Consider the following 20,323-nt stretch of genomic DNA (forward strand, 5'->3'; position numbering starts at 1 on the left):
GCTCCATAATTTGCAGCTCTTCAATTCGGCATGGACACACAGTCACAAAAACTACCGCAGTGTGTGTTAATGTGTGTTAAGTGTTTTAGTGTTAAGCTAGTTTTATGTCGTTAGCAGAACAGTGAAGGTACCGTTTTTGGATGCAAATGAGCAGTTTAGTGCACTCGGGTGAGGCCACACCTGCTGGAGCATTCTTCCTTTGGGATCACTACAAATCGCTATCCATGGCACAGGAGTGTCTTTATGTTTTGGGGATGACACTGAGTGGCGACCACAAAAGAAAAGGGATGCTTTGGCAAATGTGGCTCCTCTCTGAGTGCACCAAACAGCTCATCTGCGTGTGGAATAAAAGCTTATTTTCAGCAAAACTGTATTTACACCCAAACAACCATGTTACCTATACCACTAACCAGCCCTACAGCATCATATAAGGTGGTAGACTCCCTAGATAGGTAATAGGTAACTATGTAATATATACCATTGTGAATCAGAACTCTATCGTATGACAAACATCATAGATTTGTGAGTAGCACACTTTCAGGATGGGTTATTTTAGCTACCGAGCACAAAGTGCTTTTATTCACAGAGGGCAAGCAAAAATGTTTGCAAATTTCACTGTACATTGAAACTTTATTTACAAAAACTAAGTGACCCCTGTAATGTCAGAACCACATTGGAGACAGATTGTGTGGGCTCTGGCTTACAACATTTTCTTTTTGCTTCAGAGAACCAGGTCACACAGATGAATCACTGAACAGCATTCATTTTACCTTATCCCTTTCACATCTCTTGTGACTCAGCTTTTTCTTGTTTTTGTTTTTTTTTAGTTTTTTTTTTTTTAATAAGGTAGAGGAGAAAGCGAGAAAAGAAAAAGAGGTTGCGATAAAAGAGAGCCGCATCCACATTGAAACTCTATTCCATGCTATAATGCTGTTAATGGCCTTTATCTCTATACATTTTGTGTCATTAAGGACAATATCTGTCCGTTCTGTACATTATAGTCGAATCCTTCATTTCTGGCTACAAGATATTCAGCTGTCATATGTAATACACATGCAGCTACTTCCAGGTTTATCTGGGCTTTGCACAACAGTCGGACAGGGTGGTCCTCTATCCAGCCCACTGACTTATAATCACTCGCTACTCCATATTTTCTACTCTTAGCCACATCCATTACAATGTCAGTCATGGTGTCTACCAACAATGCTTGTCACAAACAATTGCACCCTATCTCACAATACCAGTCATATTGCTCCAGTATACAATGTTTTACCTCACACTGCAAATCACAGTGTATTACCTCACAATCTTTGCAAGAAAACTCCACCTCACAAAGCCAGTCCCAGTACTCCACCTTGTAATCTCAGCCATGGTGTTCTACCTCACAATGATAGCCACTGTGCTCTGCCGCACAATGCCAGCCACAGAGTTCCACCTCACAGGGCCACACATTTCAAGTTGATCCACCCCATAAAGTTAATTTCAGGGCTCTATTTCACAAAGTCAGCCATAGTGTCCAACAACATACCAACTAAAATGCCAGCTAAACAGTGTTTTGACTCAAAGTCCTTGAATTGTCTATTGAATAATACAAAGAAGTGGACTTGGCAGAGGTGATGAAAGGTCCTCTTTAATTTTGATGGCCACTAAGCCTGACAATAGACTGGCACTCACCAAATCTGTAGAGGTTTTCTTTGTAGCAGTCACCACATTTACATCAAAGATATTATTACTATAGAAGATAACATCTCTATAGATAACACCTCAGACAGGAAAATATACAGTATAAAATTTATTCATGTACCCCTCTGCCTTTTCTGTGTTAAGAAGTCAAGGAGACAGTCCCATCAGTGTTTGCCTGCTATATCTGTATGCACATTCCTACAAGAAAAGCGGTCAGTCACTTAGCAGGACTTCCCCACTGACCTTTCAGTATAGGAAGAGCAGATACATAAATGAAAAATGACAAGTTATACTTAATCTTTTCCCATAAAACTATATATCAAACTGATCTGCTATACAACATACTGCCTGCAGACTAGATGACATTTTTCATATGACAAGTTCATTTTTAAAAGGGGGTGAAAATCATTTTATGGAAGAAAAAAAAAAAAAAGGCATTTAGTCATAGTGGATGACAACTCGGGATTATTCCACCCATTTACAAAGGCTTGGAAATAAGACATATCATTTAACTGACAATTTTCCAAAAGACACAATTCATCATTCAGCAACTTTTAGACCATGTTTCTTTGTGCCTGTTACATTCTGATGTGTAATACAGAACGGGTCCAGTAGAGTCTGGGAGAATGCACTTACGCTAATATAGACGAAAGCGACACCATTTCCGCAGTGAGGTGAGCGAGATAGACAATCAAAAAGATGAATAGAGGTTCTATGATACGGACTCGTTTTGTAAACCTGGTAATGAGGGCAAGTAGGAAAGCAAAGACTAAACCAACAGCTGTTCCTCCAAGACTCACCACAAAGAAGGAGCCTGCCGGGAAAATTGAGAAAACATAGTAAGACATGGAAAAATGGAACAAGAAGGCAAAGTGAATTAAATATCTCCTCAAGATCATGTAGTCAAATGTGGTCATCATGTTATGATCACAATCTAGGAAAAGCCTTAAAAGTTCCTGGACCCTACACCTGGCCCTCTAATACTGTGAGTGCAGTCTGCGGTACTAACATTTGGGGGTGTACATACACCATACACACTTTGACATTGTCTAATCAGTGCTGACCATGTCAGATTGCATATCGATACACCATACAACAAGCAGATTGGTAATGTCCCATTGAATAGGAGACAAATAGCATAACACTAAGTTCTAAGGAAATATGTTCCAGAATTATTTTATGGGATATACAAATGTTTACTAAAATATATCTTTTTTTTTTAATTCAAAGATTTTTATTGGGTTTTTCATATATAGGGAAATAAGAACAGAAAGGGGAACAGCGTAAAAACGTTGTACAAATATAATCGTGAGGGTAACAGAGATGTACGAACACTTAGTACAAGAAATTGCTGTAGGGAAAATAATACAAATACACATTAGCAATAAATGCATACGATAAAAGTAAAGATCGAAACAAAATGTCTAGGAATAGCACGGTAAAGAGAGGAAAGAAAGAAAAAAAGGGGGGGGGGAGGGGCCGGGAAAGGGATTCTGTCAGTGATCCAGGGTAGCGTCGGACTTCACAATTGGTGCTTCTTCCTCCAATAAAGGTGCCAGGGACTCCATGTTTTTGCGTATCTTTCATGTGTTCGCCAGGTCCAGCTCAGTAGTTCTTCCAGCCTGGCGATTTCGTTGACTGTGTTTTCCCAGAGAAATGTTTACTAAAATATATCTGACAGGTTCTCTTTAACAAGAAAAAATGCGGATGATTATAGGTAGTGCATGCGTATATATTGTAATGATGTGTAAGTCACATATAGTTAGGTCCTCAGCTCTATAAACCGCTCTATTCTGGATCATTTGTATAGTGTCTGCAGTGGTAGAAGGAAAGCATTAGGTGTCTGATGAATAAGCACTCCTCCAGCACAGTTACTCACCCACGCCTTTCATGTAATCTGAGGCCTGGACATTTCGTGGTCCCATCTCAACAAAAGAATTAAACACCTTGTACAAAACCTGCACAGTGTAAAAACACGAGAAAAAAACACGATTAATGTCAACCTTTATGACCAGACTGAAAAATTAGTCTTCACAGCCAAATTTACAAAGAGAAATCTGCAAAAAAAGAGAAAACTATTAAGTGCTAATTACAGTATTACTGGCGAGTACAATCACAGCCAAGAGGATTACCGTATATACTCGAGTATAAGTCGACCCGAATACAAGCCGACCCCCCCTAATTTTACCACAACAAAACGGGGAAAACTTATTGACTCGAGTATAAGCCGAGGGGGGAAAATGCATGACATTCTATTTGTGCTCATGTTAATCCTAGCCGGCTTCAGGCCTATATGGTAATATCCCAGATGTCACGTGGTCTGGGATATTACCATATAGGCCCAAAGCCTGTGGTAGTAGTAATAGCCTGGTACTGCTATTACAGGATTTGGGACATGACATCTGGGATTTTTACCATATAGGCTTGAAGCTGGCTAGGATTAACATCGGATCCCGGAGAGGTGAGTAAAACTGTTTATTATTTTTTCCCACCTCCCCTGGGGCTCCGATTATTATACTCGGGGGTCTGAAAAGACCCCCGAGTGTAATAATAGTGGCAGTGGGATCGTGGCTGGGGCTCAGGCTTACTCACTGCCGGCCTCCACGGCCTATAGTATAAGGTGACGCGGGGGTCGGCAATGAGCAGGCCCAGGGACAAACAAACATGAAGATCTCATACTTACCAACCTCACGCTGCTGATCCCACTACCGCCACTGCTCATCTTCTGCCGCCACTGCTCATCTTCTCCCACGGCTGCTCCTGTGTCTCAGCGTAGGGGGCGTGATGATGCCACCTGTGCTGAGACGCAGGAAGACGTCATCGACACACGCCGGGTGCGGGCCTGAGCTAACGTGCCCACGTCACCTGGCGTGTGTTGTAGCCGAAGGGAGGGGGCTGGGACTAGAGCGGAGGCAATTACCGTATTGACTCAAGTGGTAATTTCACTGGTCCGCAGTAAAAGACATCTGTGGGAGGCCGCTGGAACAGTGCTTCTGCCGATAGGTGGTCGGTGAGGCAGCGCTACCTCCAGGGCCGCCTTAAGATGTTTCCAAGGCAGAGAAGATGCTCTGGAAACATCTTGGGGCGCTCCTGGAGACAGCGCTGCCTCACCACTCACCTTTCGCTGCTGCAGCGGCCTCCCATAGATGTCTTTCACTGCGGACCAGTCATGTGACATTTTCAAATACTGTATTGACGCGAGTATAAGCCGAGGTGCACTTTTTCAGCACAAAAACTGCTGAAAAACTCGACTTATACTCGAGTATATAAGGTATTTCTTCCGTAGTGTGTTTCTTAAAGGGGTATTTCCCATGAACATTAACAGTTAACATTTAGTGTTTACACAGTAGAGCAGACCTGGGCAATGTCCGGCCCTTTGACGGATTCTGCCCGGCCCGCCTAGCTTGTGGGATCAAAGCATAGCTCCCAAGTGTCCCGCTTTTATACTCTGGTCCCGCGCAGCTCCCTGCATGTCCCTTTAGTGTTTTACTTAAGAAACTTTTCTCCCGATCACCCCCACTCTTATAACAGCGACGTCACGTGACTAGGGAGGCATGTCTTAGTGCCGGCTGGACAGTGCAAGAAGATGGAGACATGTGTGGTGTGTGTCCTAAGGTACTGAGAGGGGAGGGGAATGTGAGATGCAGGGTGGAGAGTGTGTGTGTGTGTTTGTGTCTCTCTGAAGGTGTCTGTGTGTGTGTCTCTCTCTCTCAGTAACCTAGGGGCAGAGATGGAAAGGGAACATGAAATTGGGGGCAGATGGAGAGGGGGACATGAAACTGGGGGAGAGATGGAGGGGGAGCATGAAACTGGGGGAGAGCTGGAGGGGGACCTGTCTGCCTCTAGTCGCCCCCAGTTTAATGTCACCATCCAACTACCCCTACGGTTTAATGTCTGCTTCCAGCTGACCAAGTTTAATGCCCCCCTCTAGTTGCCCCCAGTTCAATGTCCCACTTTATCTGCCATTAATTTACTGCCCCCCTCCAACTACCCCCACTGCCAACGTCCCCCTCCAGCTGCTCCAGTTTCATGTACCCTCTAGTTTCCACCAGTTTAATCTGGGGCACCAGAAGAGAGACCTAATACTGTGGGGTAGTTGGAAAAGAACATTACAATGTGGGGACATATAATGTACGGGTGACTGTAGGAGGATTATACTGTGTGGGGGCACATGAAAAGATGATTCAGAATGGGCGGGGGTCAACATAGAAGTGGGTGGAGCTAAATTTGCCATGGCGCGGCCCTCTAGAATAGTTTTAATTTCTTATGCAGCCCCATGGGAAAATTAATTGCCCACCCCTGCAGCAGAGCAAAACAATGCGTCTCTGCAATGTGGGGCCATAGCATTAAGGTGGAGTCTTTCACCAGCATTATTAAACGGGTAGTCCCATCTCAAGGATCCTATCTATACTGCTAGATTATGTGGATTTAAGACTTTTCCTAAATACATTGCTTCAGCAAAACGGCTTTGTTTGGCAGCTGAGATTATTCACTTCATTGTTTACACTGCGTCTCCATAACCATGGACCTGGGGATGATATTATCTCTCCGCCAAGGGCAAGTGGCGTAGCTCACTGCTCTCAGGAGGGAGGGGGGGGGGCAGAGTGCTCAGGAGCAGCTTGTATTTCTGAGCTGTTTATCTCTGGCTCTTCCAGTTATCAGGTCGGCTAATTGAATTTTGTTGATAAGGGCTGAGACAGAGAGTCTGTTACCTCTGTATGTAAACACAGACCTAAATCGGAGTTTATTGCAAGCTGACTCTTGGTCCTCTTGGCATGTAAATTTGGAATTCTCATCACCTATCAAATCCAACTCTGCTACATCAGCTTCATATTGTGCATCTTCCAGTGATACTGTGCTAATTTATTTACAACCATCCCTCATTACTGACCGCAAACATGTACTGCTATGAAGAGAGCTAGCAGAGCTGGCTTTGTCTGGGAGACAGCAAGTGAAACCCCGCCCATAAATTTACTGAGAAAACCAGGAAGTGAACAGAGCATATAGCATGCTAGTTGGTGAACAGGCGAGTTGTGAATACCCTTTTAAGCCACTAACACAGTGAGATAGGTTAGGCTTGACTGAATGTAATGCTTTTTTTTCCCCATGAAATTTTTTTCCTCCGTTGCAAAGATATTTGTTTATTTCAAGATATACAAATTAGCAATCTGGAGCACGGAGGGTGGCTCTGTTGCTCCAAACTGCTACTTCCCATACTGCCCAGAAATGCCTTCCTTCTCCCTTCCCTTCTTTGAAGCAACTGCACCAGGGGATAAGCTGAAACCTCACCTGTCCATCAACATAGGAGCAACAGAGCAGTGCACCAGATTGCTCAATTACATATTTTGAAATAAGTAATGGAGGCACAACATTTCATGGGGACAAAAAGTTCAGTTGAGTCTAACATAACTGTGTTGCTGGAAAGAAAGCAATTTGTCTGTTGTGGTAATGCGGGTAACAACAAAGCGAATGAGATTTCATTTCAACTCATGCACATATTGCAGGGAAAAAAAATATGCACAGAAAAAAATGCACAGAAAAGCTGCATTTTCAAAAATGTTTTCCATATATGGTAGATTTAATAGGAAAAATGCATCAAATTTGCAAAATACAAATAATACTGCAAACAGATGTAATGTAGCTGGAACTTAGATGTCACATCAGCCTTGGTTAAAGGAAAAATCAGAGACTCTGCAACAACTTCCATTGTATTGCACAAATAATAGGTCAACATTTGTTCCAAGTGAACAATAAAGGTGAGTTATGAAATCACCATAAAACAATATACTACAACTAGGACACAGGTTATACAAGCTTTCCTCAGGAGCCTGAAAAGCTTCCCACCAGGTCTTTGTGACTATTGATCAGGTTTCTCGTATTGCTCAATTACAGTACAATACCCGCACAGGGCTAGGTGGTTCACTTAATTATCAACCTTATTATCTGTAGGAACAAAAATTCTTATGACCTGAGATTCCCAAGATACAGCAGCATACGGTCATCTACATGCAATGTTAGATGTGGAGCTCCATCATGGGTCACATGAAGTTCACTTAAGTCCTGTTGGTTTTGTATTTTGTTGTTTCATCAGAAAATACCAAGGGATAATAGACTGAAAAAAAATAAATTCATGGAGCCTATATGATATGAGATAGGAAACATTATAGACTATTTATAAATAAAACATAAAATGGTGCTGGATAGTCCTCTGGTGCTCACTGAGCAAAGATTATCCCTAAAGACAGCAGGGATCCAGACCAAAGTGCCAAGTACTTACCCATTTACCTTCTAGGCATTGATCTTAAAGTAGGATCTGAAGGTAATTGATATAGGTTATTAGGATCAGATGAGTGAATCAAGTGAGTGGTTTCAGGTGCCACCGCTACAGTATATGAAACAGAGGCTGTATACAGTGTATGGAATTTCGTACACTGTGGCAGTGGCGCCTAGAATTGCCTTTCTGCTCCCATTATCCTGAAAAACAACAGAGCTGCTCGCATTAGACGAAACCTTGCTATATCTGGGACTAGGAATGGAGAAGTGGAGCACAATCTCTTGTTTTTTTGTCTCCAACCCAGTAGGTCCCTGTCTGTTCCTAAACTCTCAAATGTGTTTCTCCCACAGAGATTGGTGATGGAGATTTCTGGGGCATACCCATTTCAATGGACCACTACTTTGAGCTACATCAGGTTTCAGACTTAGTACTGATTTAACTTGGTTTGAGGGATGATCCATCTTTAAAACAAACTTCATTTCTTCCTATAGTCATGCATTAACGGTTCAGATCCCCAGGGACTTTATCATAAAGCAATAGTCCATGGTTAAATTAATTTAGACTGGAAACCACCACAGATCTCCAAGTCCATTCTTTTCAATATAGCTGATTGACATAGACATGGTGAAACTAAAATGTAGGTATGCATGGAGTCAGCTTTCCTTCCAGCCCCCTGACAGGGGTGCACTGGATGGAGACAATCCCACATGGTACTTCATTGCATATGACAGTGGACCCTACCTCTTAGATTACCCTGAGGCTCTTTTTTAAATCCTACATCTCTCCATGACCATCTCTGATCTTTCCGATCTTATGGTATCCCCAAATTCCACCTAGTATTGACTCCTTCCCACACTCCTTTACCTGCTCCCTTATGAGATTCCAGTCAATGTGTGTGGGCCAGGGGAAAATCAGACATACTCTGTCGGTCATATATGTCATGTTGGGGTCCCTTCGAACAGACCCCCACACAGCCATATTGGGCAATGGAAACAGGGTTTACAAATTACCCTCTCAGATTCAGATTACAGGTTCAACACCTGTATCAGATGGCACCTCAAGGAAGATGGGTACAAAGTCCTATCTCAGTAATATAGGGTCCCTCTAAAAGTTCATGCATCAATGTCCTTGATACCAACTTGAGGATCGATGCAATCAATTGGATGGTGATAATCTCCATATCTTAGGAAGTTGCCGTTCTCCATTTAATCTATAGGGAAATTTGGAGGATCATTTCTTCATTTGCAGACTTCACTCCCCATTTCTCCCCAGCCTTCTTTTTCCACCATCTGAGCGGTATCCTTTTGAATTCCTACCGGGTGTCGATTGTATGTCACTTGGTAAGTACTGCTGTATCTTGTACACCAGCATTATGATGATGAATGGACCCTCTTACTGTCTAACAGTGGAACCACAGAGTTGAGGAAATCCGACTCATGGAAGACTTGACAACTCAAATACATGACAGATCACAATCCTTTAAAAGGACCTGATTTTACAGGGTATTGGATGAAGTCTGCAACAAATATAAGGTTTTATTGTCATACTGTCCATTATGCTGGTGTTAAAGCCAAGAGACCCGAGCCTGGCCCTCTACCTCTACTTGGTTCACCACTCTACTCTTTTTTTTCCTCTTCTCTTTCTTTTCTCTTCTGTTATTTCTATTTCACTCTCCTTTGTATCTTTTCACATTTCTACAGGCTAGAGACCCCTTGAGTGCTTGTTAGTTGTTACGCTTAGACCAGTTATGGGGATTCTGTGCCCCTAACATCTGCTCTGCAAGAATAAGTGCTCATACTGTATTGTATCTGTTATATTTGTGAAGGATTAAAAAAAAAAAGTGCCTAATAAAGATTATCAAGTTTAACATACATGAAAATGGGCTGCACTAAACAAACTACCGTATTTTCCGGACTATAAGCCGCACATAAAAACCTACGATTTCCTCAGAAATCGTAAGTGCGGCTTATAGTCCGGTGCGGCTTATATATGGATGGAAGCGGCGGCAAAGACTGCGTGCCGCTTCCATACATACATAAAAGGCACCGTAAGGGTGCATTCACACTACCGAACGCCGGCGTGTATCACAGCCGTACACGCCGGAGTTACAGCAGGGCTGCCGGACACTTCCTATTCATTTCTATGGGAGCCGGCATGCGAGCGCTCCCTATAGAAATGAATGGAAAAAAGCAGTCTATTCATTTCTATGGGGAGCGCTCGCATGCCTGCTCCCATAGAAATGAATAGGAAGTGTCCGGCAGCCCTGCTGTCACGCTGAAACAGAACGTGAAACTTACCCAGCGGTGCAGGGCAGGCGGGCGGGCATTCAGGCCTCCTCTGCCTCCGATGTTCCGTCCTTCTCCTCCGGCGCTCGCTGATAATGGCCTGGGCGCATGCGCAATATCATAATGCTTCTACTGCGCATGTGCCCTGGCCATTATCAGCTTGCGAGCGCCGGAGGAGGACGGAACATCGGAGGAAGAGGAGGCCTGAATGCCCGCCCACCCTGCACCGCTCGGTAAGTTTCACATTCTGTTTCAGGCTTTTATTTTAAAACGGGGGGGGGGGGGGGGGGGGGGGGGGTAGTTTAATCTAACGTTTACGGTTGGGCTCTATCAGCATGATTTTGCTGATAGAGCCCCTCCTCGCCTGCCGAGCGCTTCCAATAGAAGCGGCTGGCACGCGGGGGGTTAAGCGGCCGCTGGCAAAGTCTGCCTGCCGCCGCTTTCAATAAGATATAATGCGCACCGGACTGCGGCTTATAGTCCGGTGCGCCTTATATATGAACCGAGACGGACTATAAGGCGCTCATGGGCAATGCGGCTTATAGTCCAGTGCGCCTTATAGTCCGTAAAATACGGTATGTGTTGTATTGTTATCTGTAAAACAGATCTACCAAAAGAATACATCCTTATCCTGCATTTTAAAAAAATGTGAAAACTGTTTTTTGGGGTTTTTTTTAATGTCTCACTTCTACAGTTTAGAGTACTAAGAGATTTTCATCTTGACAATCTAAGTGCGGTGTTAACATGGAGAACTTGCAGGTCCAAAACCACATCCAAATTGTCTAATCTTTATTCAGAGGAAAGATATCTCAGTCTATTCCACCATCCACTTGATTTGAGATGAGTGTCCATGTGCCATGATTGGGAAGAAAGCAGCAAGTCAATGCCAGAAACCCCAAATGGGCAGCTGAAATCCAACAGCACGTTCCTTTTTTCACCTTATGTTGGGAAAGAGTCAATAGGCCTTCGTACACGCATTAGATGGACAACCACTTGTGCTCAAATTGATAGGTACGGCAAACAAATATGTAATGTATGTGGTCAGTTTAAACATACCAGAACTCACAAAACCATGGCTAGCACAAAAAGGTATACACATCATTTATAAAAATATAAATCAATTTTATTTATAAATATCCATAAAATTGTATAAACAGCAGGGCAGATGGAAAAATGCCAAAGAAACATAAAAAACAGACATCAGAGATACAACACACAAGAACCACTACACATAATCACAAATATCACATCTAATAGTACTCATATCAAAGTATGACAGCAATCGTCAAGAATATATGTATGTCTACAGATGTACCAGATATACAGAAAATAATCAAATAAAGACCAGACCATGCAGACTGTAAATACAAGTGTGCAAGGGGGTATATGTTATATATAAAATGTGACTGAGACAACCAGCCAGAAAACATTTATCCTATTAGAATAAAGTTGTCTCCTACAGTAGTGATAGTGGTAATAAAATTATGATACATATTCCAAAAACAATTTGAGGGCGAGGAGACACAGATAAATGTCCTATCACAGCTAGGAAGTATGCTGGTAATGTATCAAAAATACCAAATTCATATCAAGCAATAGTCCCTCGTAGCAACGCTTGGGATAATAGGGATAATTTAAGTACCTGTGGTCATGGTCTCAAATGGTAGGGCCCAGGTATAGGTGACAGAGCCCAGAAACACCTCAAAGCGTTTCACCTAAAACATAGGCTTCCTCAGGTACGTCCTACTATGAGATGTCATATTTGTGTTGTATCTCTGATGTCTAAGTTTTTTAGGTTTCTTTGTCATTTTTCCATCTGTCCTGCTGTTCATACAATTTTATGCATATTTATAAATAAAATTGATTGATTTCTATTTTTTTTTTTTTTTTTTTATAAATGATATGTATATCTTTTTGTGCTAGCCATGGTTTTGTGAGTTCTGGTATATTAATATATGGGTAGCCTTTATTCTTTGAGGTCTTTTTGTGTTTTGTCAGTTTTAACATTCGTATACATACCCAGCAGCAACAAAATATAAAGAACAAAAAAACTTTGCAAGTCTTCAGTAGGTGATACCTTTTTTAATGGCTAACTCATAATGATGACAGAATATAACGTTTCGAAGCTTCCTCTGAGCTTCTTCTTCAGATATAACTAAAAACACCTTCTAGAGGCTGCATATTTATAACTGGACACAGGGGTAGGATTACAGGAGGGAGGGGGGAAGAGGCTTATTACTATATACTTATAAAAACAAACAATCAATTGCCAGATCCCAGGTTCTTATCTTAATGGCTGTCTTAATGATTTGTATAAAAAGACATAAACCCACGTGAGATGTTCATTCCATTGTCCAGTGTCTGGAATAGGGTCATGGCCTTGTACTCATAAATTAGTCGCTGTTTCCTTGATTTAAAGTTCCCTTTTAAGATCAAGATTTTCATGTCATTGATGATGTTATGATCTTCCTGGCAAAAATGATTTGGCACGGGAAGATCAGTTCTCTGTTGTTTGATTGTATGGCGATGTGAATTAATTCTCATTCTGAGTTTCTGTCCGGTCTCTCCAACATACAGATTTTCAGTGGAACCAAAACAAACATTTTCCTTTTACCAGCAGCAACAAGACATACATATATCTACATATCAGAAGTATAGATGCCATAGAGGCAGTTTATACACCGACTCTTACTCCACCCTATTTGTTGGTGGGTCACATACTTCAGTCCCTGTTGCACCATACTGTGTTGTCACTCCACAATGTTTCCTTCTTGGAGCCCCGGCAATAGGGAGGAGTAACATGACAACAGTGCATGCGGCTGCAGTGATAGCCATGGGGATTGAACTAGTATACACTGCCTCTGTGAGACTGGTCCAAATGCACTAGAATGGGGGGGGGGGGGGGGAGTAGAGATAGAGGGTGGTTGGTTTTCAACTGGTCAAATTGTGTTGTGACACTTCTTTTGCAAGCTTCAGTGCTCACCGACGTCACAGATGCTATCATGTAACCTGAATATGAATCAAGTAAATGGTGCCGAATTTTAATGTGATATATATTTTGTTTATATTGGAAAACTGGATGACGCTTTTAAATTGTAGGAGATGATATATAGTTCCTGATATTTTAGAGACAGGTTCAATGTCCTGCAGGTTCAGTCTGTGCTGCTGTGCTGTTTAGCTTGTTAAGCTCTTCAGCACAGTCACAACGACAACACTGTGTTGTATAGTACATCTGCTACACATTAGAGCTGCACATAATATGAATGCTGACAATGGCAACAGTTGGTTTACAGCTCTCGTACCATCTGATCCTATAAATGATCCTATCAGCCATATAGCCAAGACGATGTCATGACAGCAAGTGATAAAGGTCTGTGTGTCATTCGCAGCTGCTAAATAAGTGATGAGGCCAGCAGGGCCACTGAGACTACTTCTGATGTTTGCTGATGGAAATGTCATTATGCCTGAGATTCCAACATCAACACGTAGTATGACCATCCCTCAAAAAGAACAGCTCAGACACCGATACTTCTACTACACCCATATGACTGCATCTAGACACATTCACCGTTCAGGACACTGAAAATGCCAGGTGACAATCTTTGTGGGAAATATTAACATTTTCTGGGTCACCCCAGCATTCTTAGGAATAAATATGCATGTGAAACAACACGACTGATATCAACTTGACAAGAATATTTTACAGAGCAATTACATTCTGACATTGACAATCCCAAATCATTCTGACCATTATTTCCCCAGACATAAAATAATCTACTGGAAGAAAACAGATCTGCTCCATTGACTTAACAGTATGACAGATGTGGAGTTATAAATTTCTGTTACTGTGTCTGAATGGAATAAAACATTAGCTACTAAAGCTCCCGGTTACCATAGAATCGTCTCGATGAAGATCACTCATCGTTTTATGGAGCGTTAGGAACATTGCTCACAGGTTCGATAGGTCACAATTCTGCCTTCCCTCTCTGTTTCTGCTGATGTTGAGCCTCAAAAGCCGAATTATCTACGTGATGAGTAATGTCCTTGTCACTGCTTTACACTCTCTCCGAGTATGCAGCAGTAAGGCCGCACATATACACGTGTATGCCTCTGACTTCATACAGACAAATATAGAAGATTGTCCTGCTGGATTCTGTAGAGACAAATTGTGTAATGCTCCATGTACCATTGCAGTAACCCAATGGAGGTAACAGACAATGGGAGTAGTAGTGACGCTGGAGATGTCACAGGGTACGCCAAGAACAACCAACCATACTCCTGAGCCCAGCTTACAGGTCAGACACTGAGAAAGAGGGCCTGCCTGGTGGTGGTAGAAGTTGTTCCGCTGTACACTTCCAGTTGGAGAGGGGCTAGGTCTCACCCTTCGAAATGTGGTGGTGTTTGGAAGGGCCCTAAAGGTAAGTGCAGGTATGACACAGGAGGCAGGGGTGCATTTTAACAAAAGTGAACTTTACTCTGAGAGCAACATAACTCTCAACTCGTGCAGATTCCTAATGGGGGTAGTAGTCTCCAACTTGTTGGCTACACCTAGGCTTGGGATAAGGGATGACCAGACGGAGATGGTAATGTGGTGCCTTTTCTCCACTCCAAACTAATAATAAACTTAATTTCCCCTAGTATTAGGATCTGTGGCTCAATACAAGGAAGTCTCCAGGGCCCAAATACCTGCTTAGAAGCACGACTTCTATGCTCCTCTTTAGGCTGACACCCAGTCTCTTATGAAAGGACAGATCTTTTTTTTTTATGTAGATTGCGAGCCCCATATAGGGATCACAATGTACTTTTTTTTTTTTCATTTAAGTATGAAATCCAGGCAAACACGGGGAGAACATACAAACTCCTTGCAGATGTTGTTCCTGGCGGGATTCGAACCCAGGACTCCAGCGCTGCAAGGCTGCAGTGCTAACCACTGAGCCACCGTGTTGCCCCATGACAGATAATTCTTCCCTGTCTTGGGATGTCTGGTGTTTGTCTTGGGCAGGTTTCTCCTCTTCCTCAAGGACGGTTGAGAACATTTGAGGATCAGAGTGGTCAGTGCCAGCACCCACTGAAACACAACTGTTCACTAATTAAATGCCAACTCTAACGGTCCTAAAGAGACTAGTCATTAAGAAGGAATCTTAAAAATTGCTGTACTGCTGATGCAAAGCTGCTATTTCATTTCCTTTTTGGGAAAACTTCACTTCAATCTTTTCCCTGTTTCAGATCCGTTAAAAAGCACACAGATGGCAGTCATATACTGTCTGTGGTTTACAAAATGGACCAAATCAGAGCATATCGCATGCAGTCTGTATTGAACATGGACAGTACACGGCCATTAAACATGTATGTATGAACACTTGTAAGGTCAACGTTCACATTTCTCCTTGAGTTTCCTTTGGTGTACACCCAAAAATCAGCAGAGGACAAAGTTTTGCACGAAGGACTTTTTTCCTCTGGCGGTTTCCCCTCACTGACTCAAACAACAGAGATACAATACTAGCGTGAACCGATTAGCTAAAATTCCATAATGCAGAGGGGCAAATAATACAATGTCTGGTGTAAAGATAACTTTTCATTGCAAAACACCAGAACAAGATCCATATAGACATGTAAGAAACACAAGTTGCTGAAGGATTTTAGCTCTGAAGCCTGCAGAACTGTGAGAGCAACTCTGGAGTAATATGTATAGACAGAACCTTCTAAGCTTTAGAATTATTAAGACTTTATGAATATTAGTTTACAACAAAACACCAAGGACTCCTTTAGACCAGGGCCCCACATGCCGCAGCATTTTACAGTCACTGTATAGTGGATGGGATTGTAACAAATCCCATCCCCACACTGCAGGAAAATACATGTAGTGGACACCCTGCAATTTCCAAAACTATTGCAGTTTTGGAAATCACAGCATATCAAGTATTTCTACAGAAGTGCCAGCGATTTCTCTAGAAGCATAATTGAAGCAGAGAGTCCACAAAGGAGACCTGCAGGAAAAACCATGATGTGTTGCTGCCACGATTTTTCATAGTGTTTTTTTGCTGCAGGCCGTTATTTGGGGCCTTAGCCTTAAGTAGCCTACATTGACATGATTCACAAAATATTAGTCTATAAGTCACGTACCACAGTGACGGCATCATTGAGTAGAGATTCTCCAAATACTATGATAAATAGGGTCTCATTGACATGGACTTCCTCGAACACGGCCAGCACAGCAACGGGGTCAACAGCTGAAATAAGGCTGCCGAAGAGCAGAAAATCCATCAAACCAGCTTCCACATGGGGGTCTACAATGAAAGCAATGTTACTTTATTTAGTAATGTAAGCGCCACCTTTTACATAAGATACTACTAGAATTTTGACATCAGATCTGGATACGAAGTACAACAATAAAATTTTTTTTACCAAACCCTGTGTGAATAAGTGCTAATGTAACTTGTGAAGTCCTTGTGGGCGCCTGCTGGAATCCTCTGTCACCAATGGAGAACATCTAATTATAAAACTGACAATTCAGAACAATGGATACATGTTGACCTCAGACTTTATCACCTCCAGGACACATAGGGATGAGGTAAAGATGTTCAGACTAATTCACATTAACAAACTAAGCCTACATTCACACGGCTGTCACATGGCTGCATTAAATTCACTATATGTAAATGGAGGCTATTTGCAAAACAGTTAAAATGGACCATTAAAAAAAAGGTCATGTCTTTGTCCGTTTTCACAGGTCACTCAATACATGTTTGTATGAAAAATCTGTGAAAACGCGCATCCCTCAAGTTTACAACAGCCGTGAAACATGTCGTTTTTTCACAGCTGTTTTGTACAATGATCGTCTGAATGTAGGCTTAGGCTAAGATCACACTTTGCAATTCACAACTAAAAAACATTGCGGAAAAAATTGCAGCACGAACAGACGTAGCATTTTTAACTACTTTTCTGTTGCCTTTTGATTATTTGACTCCCCTTGCAGGTTAACCATTGCAAAATTACTGGCATCTAACACCTGGCAAAATTGAAAGGTATCACAGGGGGCATTCACACTACCGTTAGTTTTGTACTTTGTTTGAATCCACAACAAAATGTTAACAACAAATACTAAAAATCCTTAATAAAGCCTTAAAAACACCATTGATTTCAATGGGATTTGTTCTATTGTCCATTAATGTCCGTTTTCACCAACTCTGCCACATGTCTGTTTTTTTTTAACGAACATAACAACAAGGGGTGCAGGACTTATAGGTATGTCCATTCAAAATAACAGACTTATGACGGACATTAAGTGTCCGTTATTTTTTTTAACATTAATGTCTATTGCTATTACTTTCCATTCTTTTGCTGCGCATGCTCAGAAAGCAGAAACAAAAAAGAAAAAATGGGCAGTATAAAAACGGACAATAACTGATGCGAATGTGTCCGTTTTTATTAACTTATCAATTACATGATATGTTAATGTCCATTGTTACAGGCGACCTTTTTTTGGGGGGGTTTGTTTTGTTTTAGCAGACATTATCACAACAGACATCCAATGGCAGTGTGAACGCTTCCTTATCCACGCACTGCATAAATAAACCAGCAGCACAAAACACAGCATTTCTGCAGCTCTTTTTTGCAACATGTGGGTGAGATTAAGCAAAATCACATTCACTTTGTTGGTACTGTAAAACACGTTTTCATAATGTTTCCATAATGTCGGGCCTTAGCCGCTGCATTTTACAGTACCAACAAAGTGAATGAAATTCTGGCTAAACCCATCCACATACTGGAGAAAAACACAGCTGCGGAAAAAGTGGTAGTATCAAAAATACATGTGTTTTTGAAAACACAGCACATCAATTTTAGCTGCAGAAACTCAAGTATTTTTGCTATAGATTTAATAACATAAGATAATCCTTTCATAATAATAATAGTCCCACCATGGGGAAATTCAGTCTGTTACAGCAGCATGGATAATACAGTAATATATTCCAAGAAAGAACACATACAAGCTCATAGCAAATAGAAAAGATACTAGGAGTCATAGCAACTAAAAGAGAAAGAAAGACTTCAGGATCATTTAGTTCTCTGTTCGGAGTGATCTCCGCTTAGCCTGATGTTGATTATACAGCCTGACCGCAGTTGGGAGGAAGGATCTCCGATAGTGCTCCTTCTCACACTTGGGGTGAAGCAGTTGGTCGCTGACAGTACTTCCCAGTGCTGTCACAGTCTCGTACATGGGATGGGAGATGTTTTTCAGCATGGAGCTCACCATGGACAGTATTCTTCTGTCACTCACCACCTGTACTGGGTCCAGGGGGCCCTTCTAACTAGGTGAGAAAACCGCACAAAATCACAATGAAAAATGCAATGCATTTTTGCTGCAATTTTTTACGCAGTGTCTTTCAACTGTGGTTTGCTACGGCCCCATGTTATTGAAATGTAGTATTTTTGGCTGCTGTGGAAAAGGAGTGGAAAAAAAATGCTGTGTTTTACAGTACCAGCAAAGTGAATGAGATTTTGGTTCCTCTCACCCACACACTGCAGAGAAAAAAAAAAAAACTGAGGAAAAGCTGTTTTTCCACGAACTTTTTTTTGCAGTGGAATTGCAAGCGCTTTCACTATAGATTGAATAGGGGAAAGAAAAAAAAATTGAGAAAAGCACAGCAAAACCTCAATGGAAAAATACTGCAGTAAAAAAAAAAAACAATGCGTTTCCGCTGTATTTCCCCCCCCCCCTTTTTTTTTTTTTTTTTTTTTTTTTATAAAGTGTTTCCTGACATGGTGATTTGGCCTAAGGCTGGGTCACAGGTTGCAAAAATGCTGCTTTTTTGGTGCAGATTTTTATGTTTGTTTGGAGGCAAAAAACAAGACTCTCTTCAGAAGCAATGGGAAATCTAAGGGTAAATTCACGCTGAGTTTTTTGGTCAGGGTTTTGAGGCCGTATTTGCCTCAAAACCCTGACCAAAAAGACGGCTCCCATTGAAATCAATGGGAGTCGGTCAGGTATTTTTTCCGAGATGCTCATTCTTCAGGCCTGAAGACACACCCTCCTCTGGATTAGGCCCATTCATTGGGCCTAATCTGGAGCAGACTATGCGGCTGGATGACAGTGCAGTACACCGGCTTTCAATCGCGGCTACCCAGTTTTTGGATCAGAACCTGAGGTGGCCTCTGCCTCAGGTTCCGATCCAAAGAAAACCCCGCGTGAACTTACCCTCAAGGAAGTGCTTAAACTTCTCCCTTCTGCTCAATCCATGCCGATCTGTGGCTTAGCAAACCAAAGCCAAATTGCAATGTGTGAAACTTATGAAGTTCCTCTACCTGCAGCTTAGGGGATAAATGTATGATCACGGGGGAATCTCCAAGCTGGGACCTCCAGTGATCATAAGAACAGATCCCTATGTGTTAATACAGCACTAAAGATAGACAGTGTTTAGGCATGCACACTTAGGGTCCATTCACACAGAGGAAAATGGTGAGGAATTTGGTGTGGAATTTCAGGTCTGAAAAAAAAAGCCTCCCATTGACTTTAATGGGTTCCTTTTTCTGCTAGCAGGTAGAGGAACTTCATAAGTTCTACACATTGCAATAGCAGAAAAAGGAACCCATTGAAGTCAATGGGAGGCTTTTTTTTCAGTGCTGAAATTCCACACCAAATTCCTCACCATTTACCAGATCCTGAAGATAGGTCATAAATGCTGTTCATTTCTTGAAAATGAGTTGATATCATATACAGTGCAGCGATTTCTCCTGTGACTGTATATGTCAGTGAGTCACCGATGCACATGATATCAATCATCTTCATCAGATCAATCCAAGGTCTTGACTGAAGTCTATATAATGTCGAGATAAGTTTTCAGTTCGCATTATTAATTTATGCATTTAGTAAATTCACCAACACAGGAGTCCTCTATCTCAGAGAAATCTCATTACACATAATACATACTGTGTAGGCATTAAAGGGATAATCTGAGACTAATGCTACATTCACACGACAGCGGTACAAAACAGACGTCAAAAATAGACATATTTCATGGCTGTTTTGCACCTCAGGGACTTCGGTTTTCATTAATCCCCTTATACTTTTGAGTGTATTGAG

At 41.9% G+C, this 20,323-nt stretch overlaps 1 protein-coding gene across 1 annotated transcript in view; it reads right to left on the minus strand.

The window, feature by feature from the left end:
* The window catches only part of SLC9A5 (solute carrier family 9 member A5), an 84,987-nt gene that overhangs the window by 46,486 nt on the left and 18,178 nt on the right, over positions 1–20,323 (minus strand). Inside the window, exons 3-5 of the mRNA XM_075282078.1 lie at positions 16,366–16,529; positions 3,563–3,641; positions 2,320–2,497 (exon numbers count right to left, since the gene is read on the minus strand). Coding sequence (XP_075138179.1) covers positions 2,320–2,497; positions 3,563–3,641; positions 16,366–16,529 — 421 coding nt within the window. The remainder of the gene's footprint in view (positions 1–2,319; positions 2,498–3,562; positions 3,642–16,365; positions 16,530–20,323) is intronic.

Source organism: Leptodactylus fuscus, chromosome 7, assembly GCF_031893055.1.
Source record: "Leptodactylus fuscus isolate aLepFus1 chromosome 7, aLepFus1.hap2, whole genome shotgun sequence".
Lineage (NCBI taxonomy): Eukaryota > Metazoa > Chordata > Amphibia > Anura > Leptodactylidae > Leptodactylus > Leptodactylus fuscus.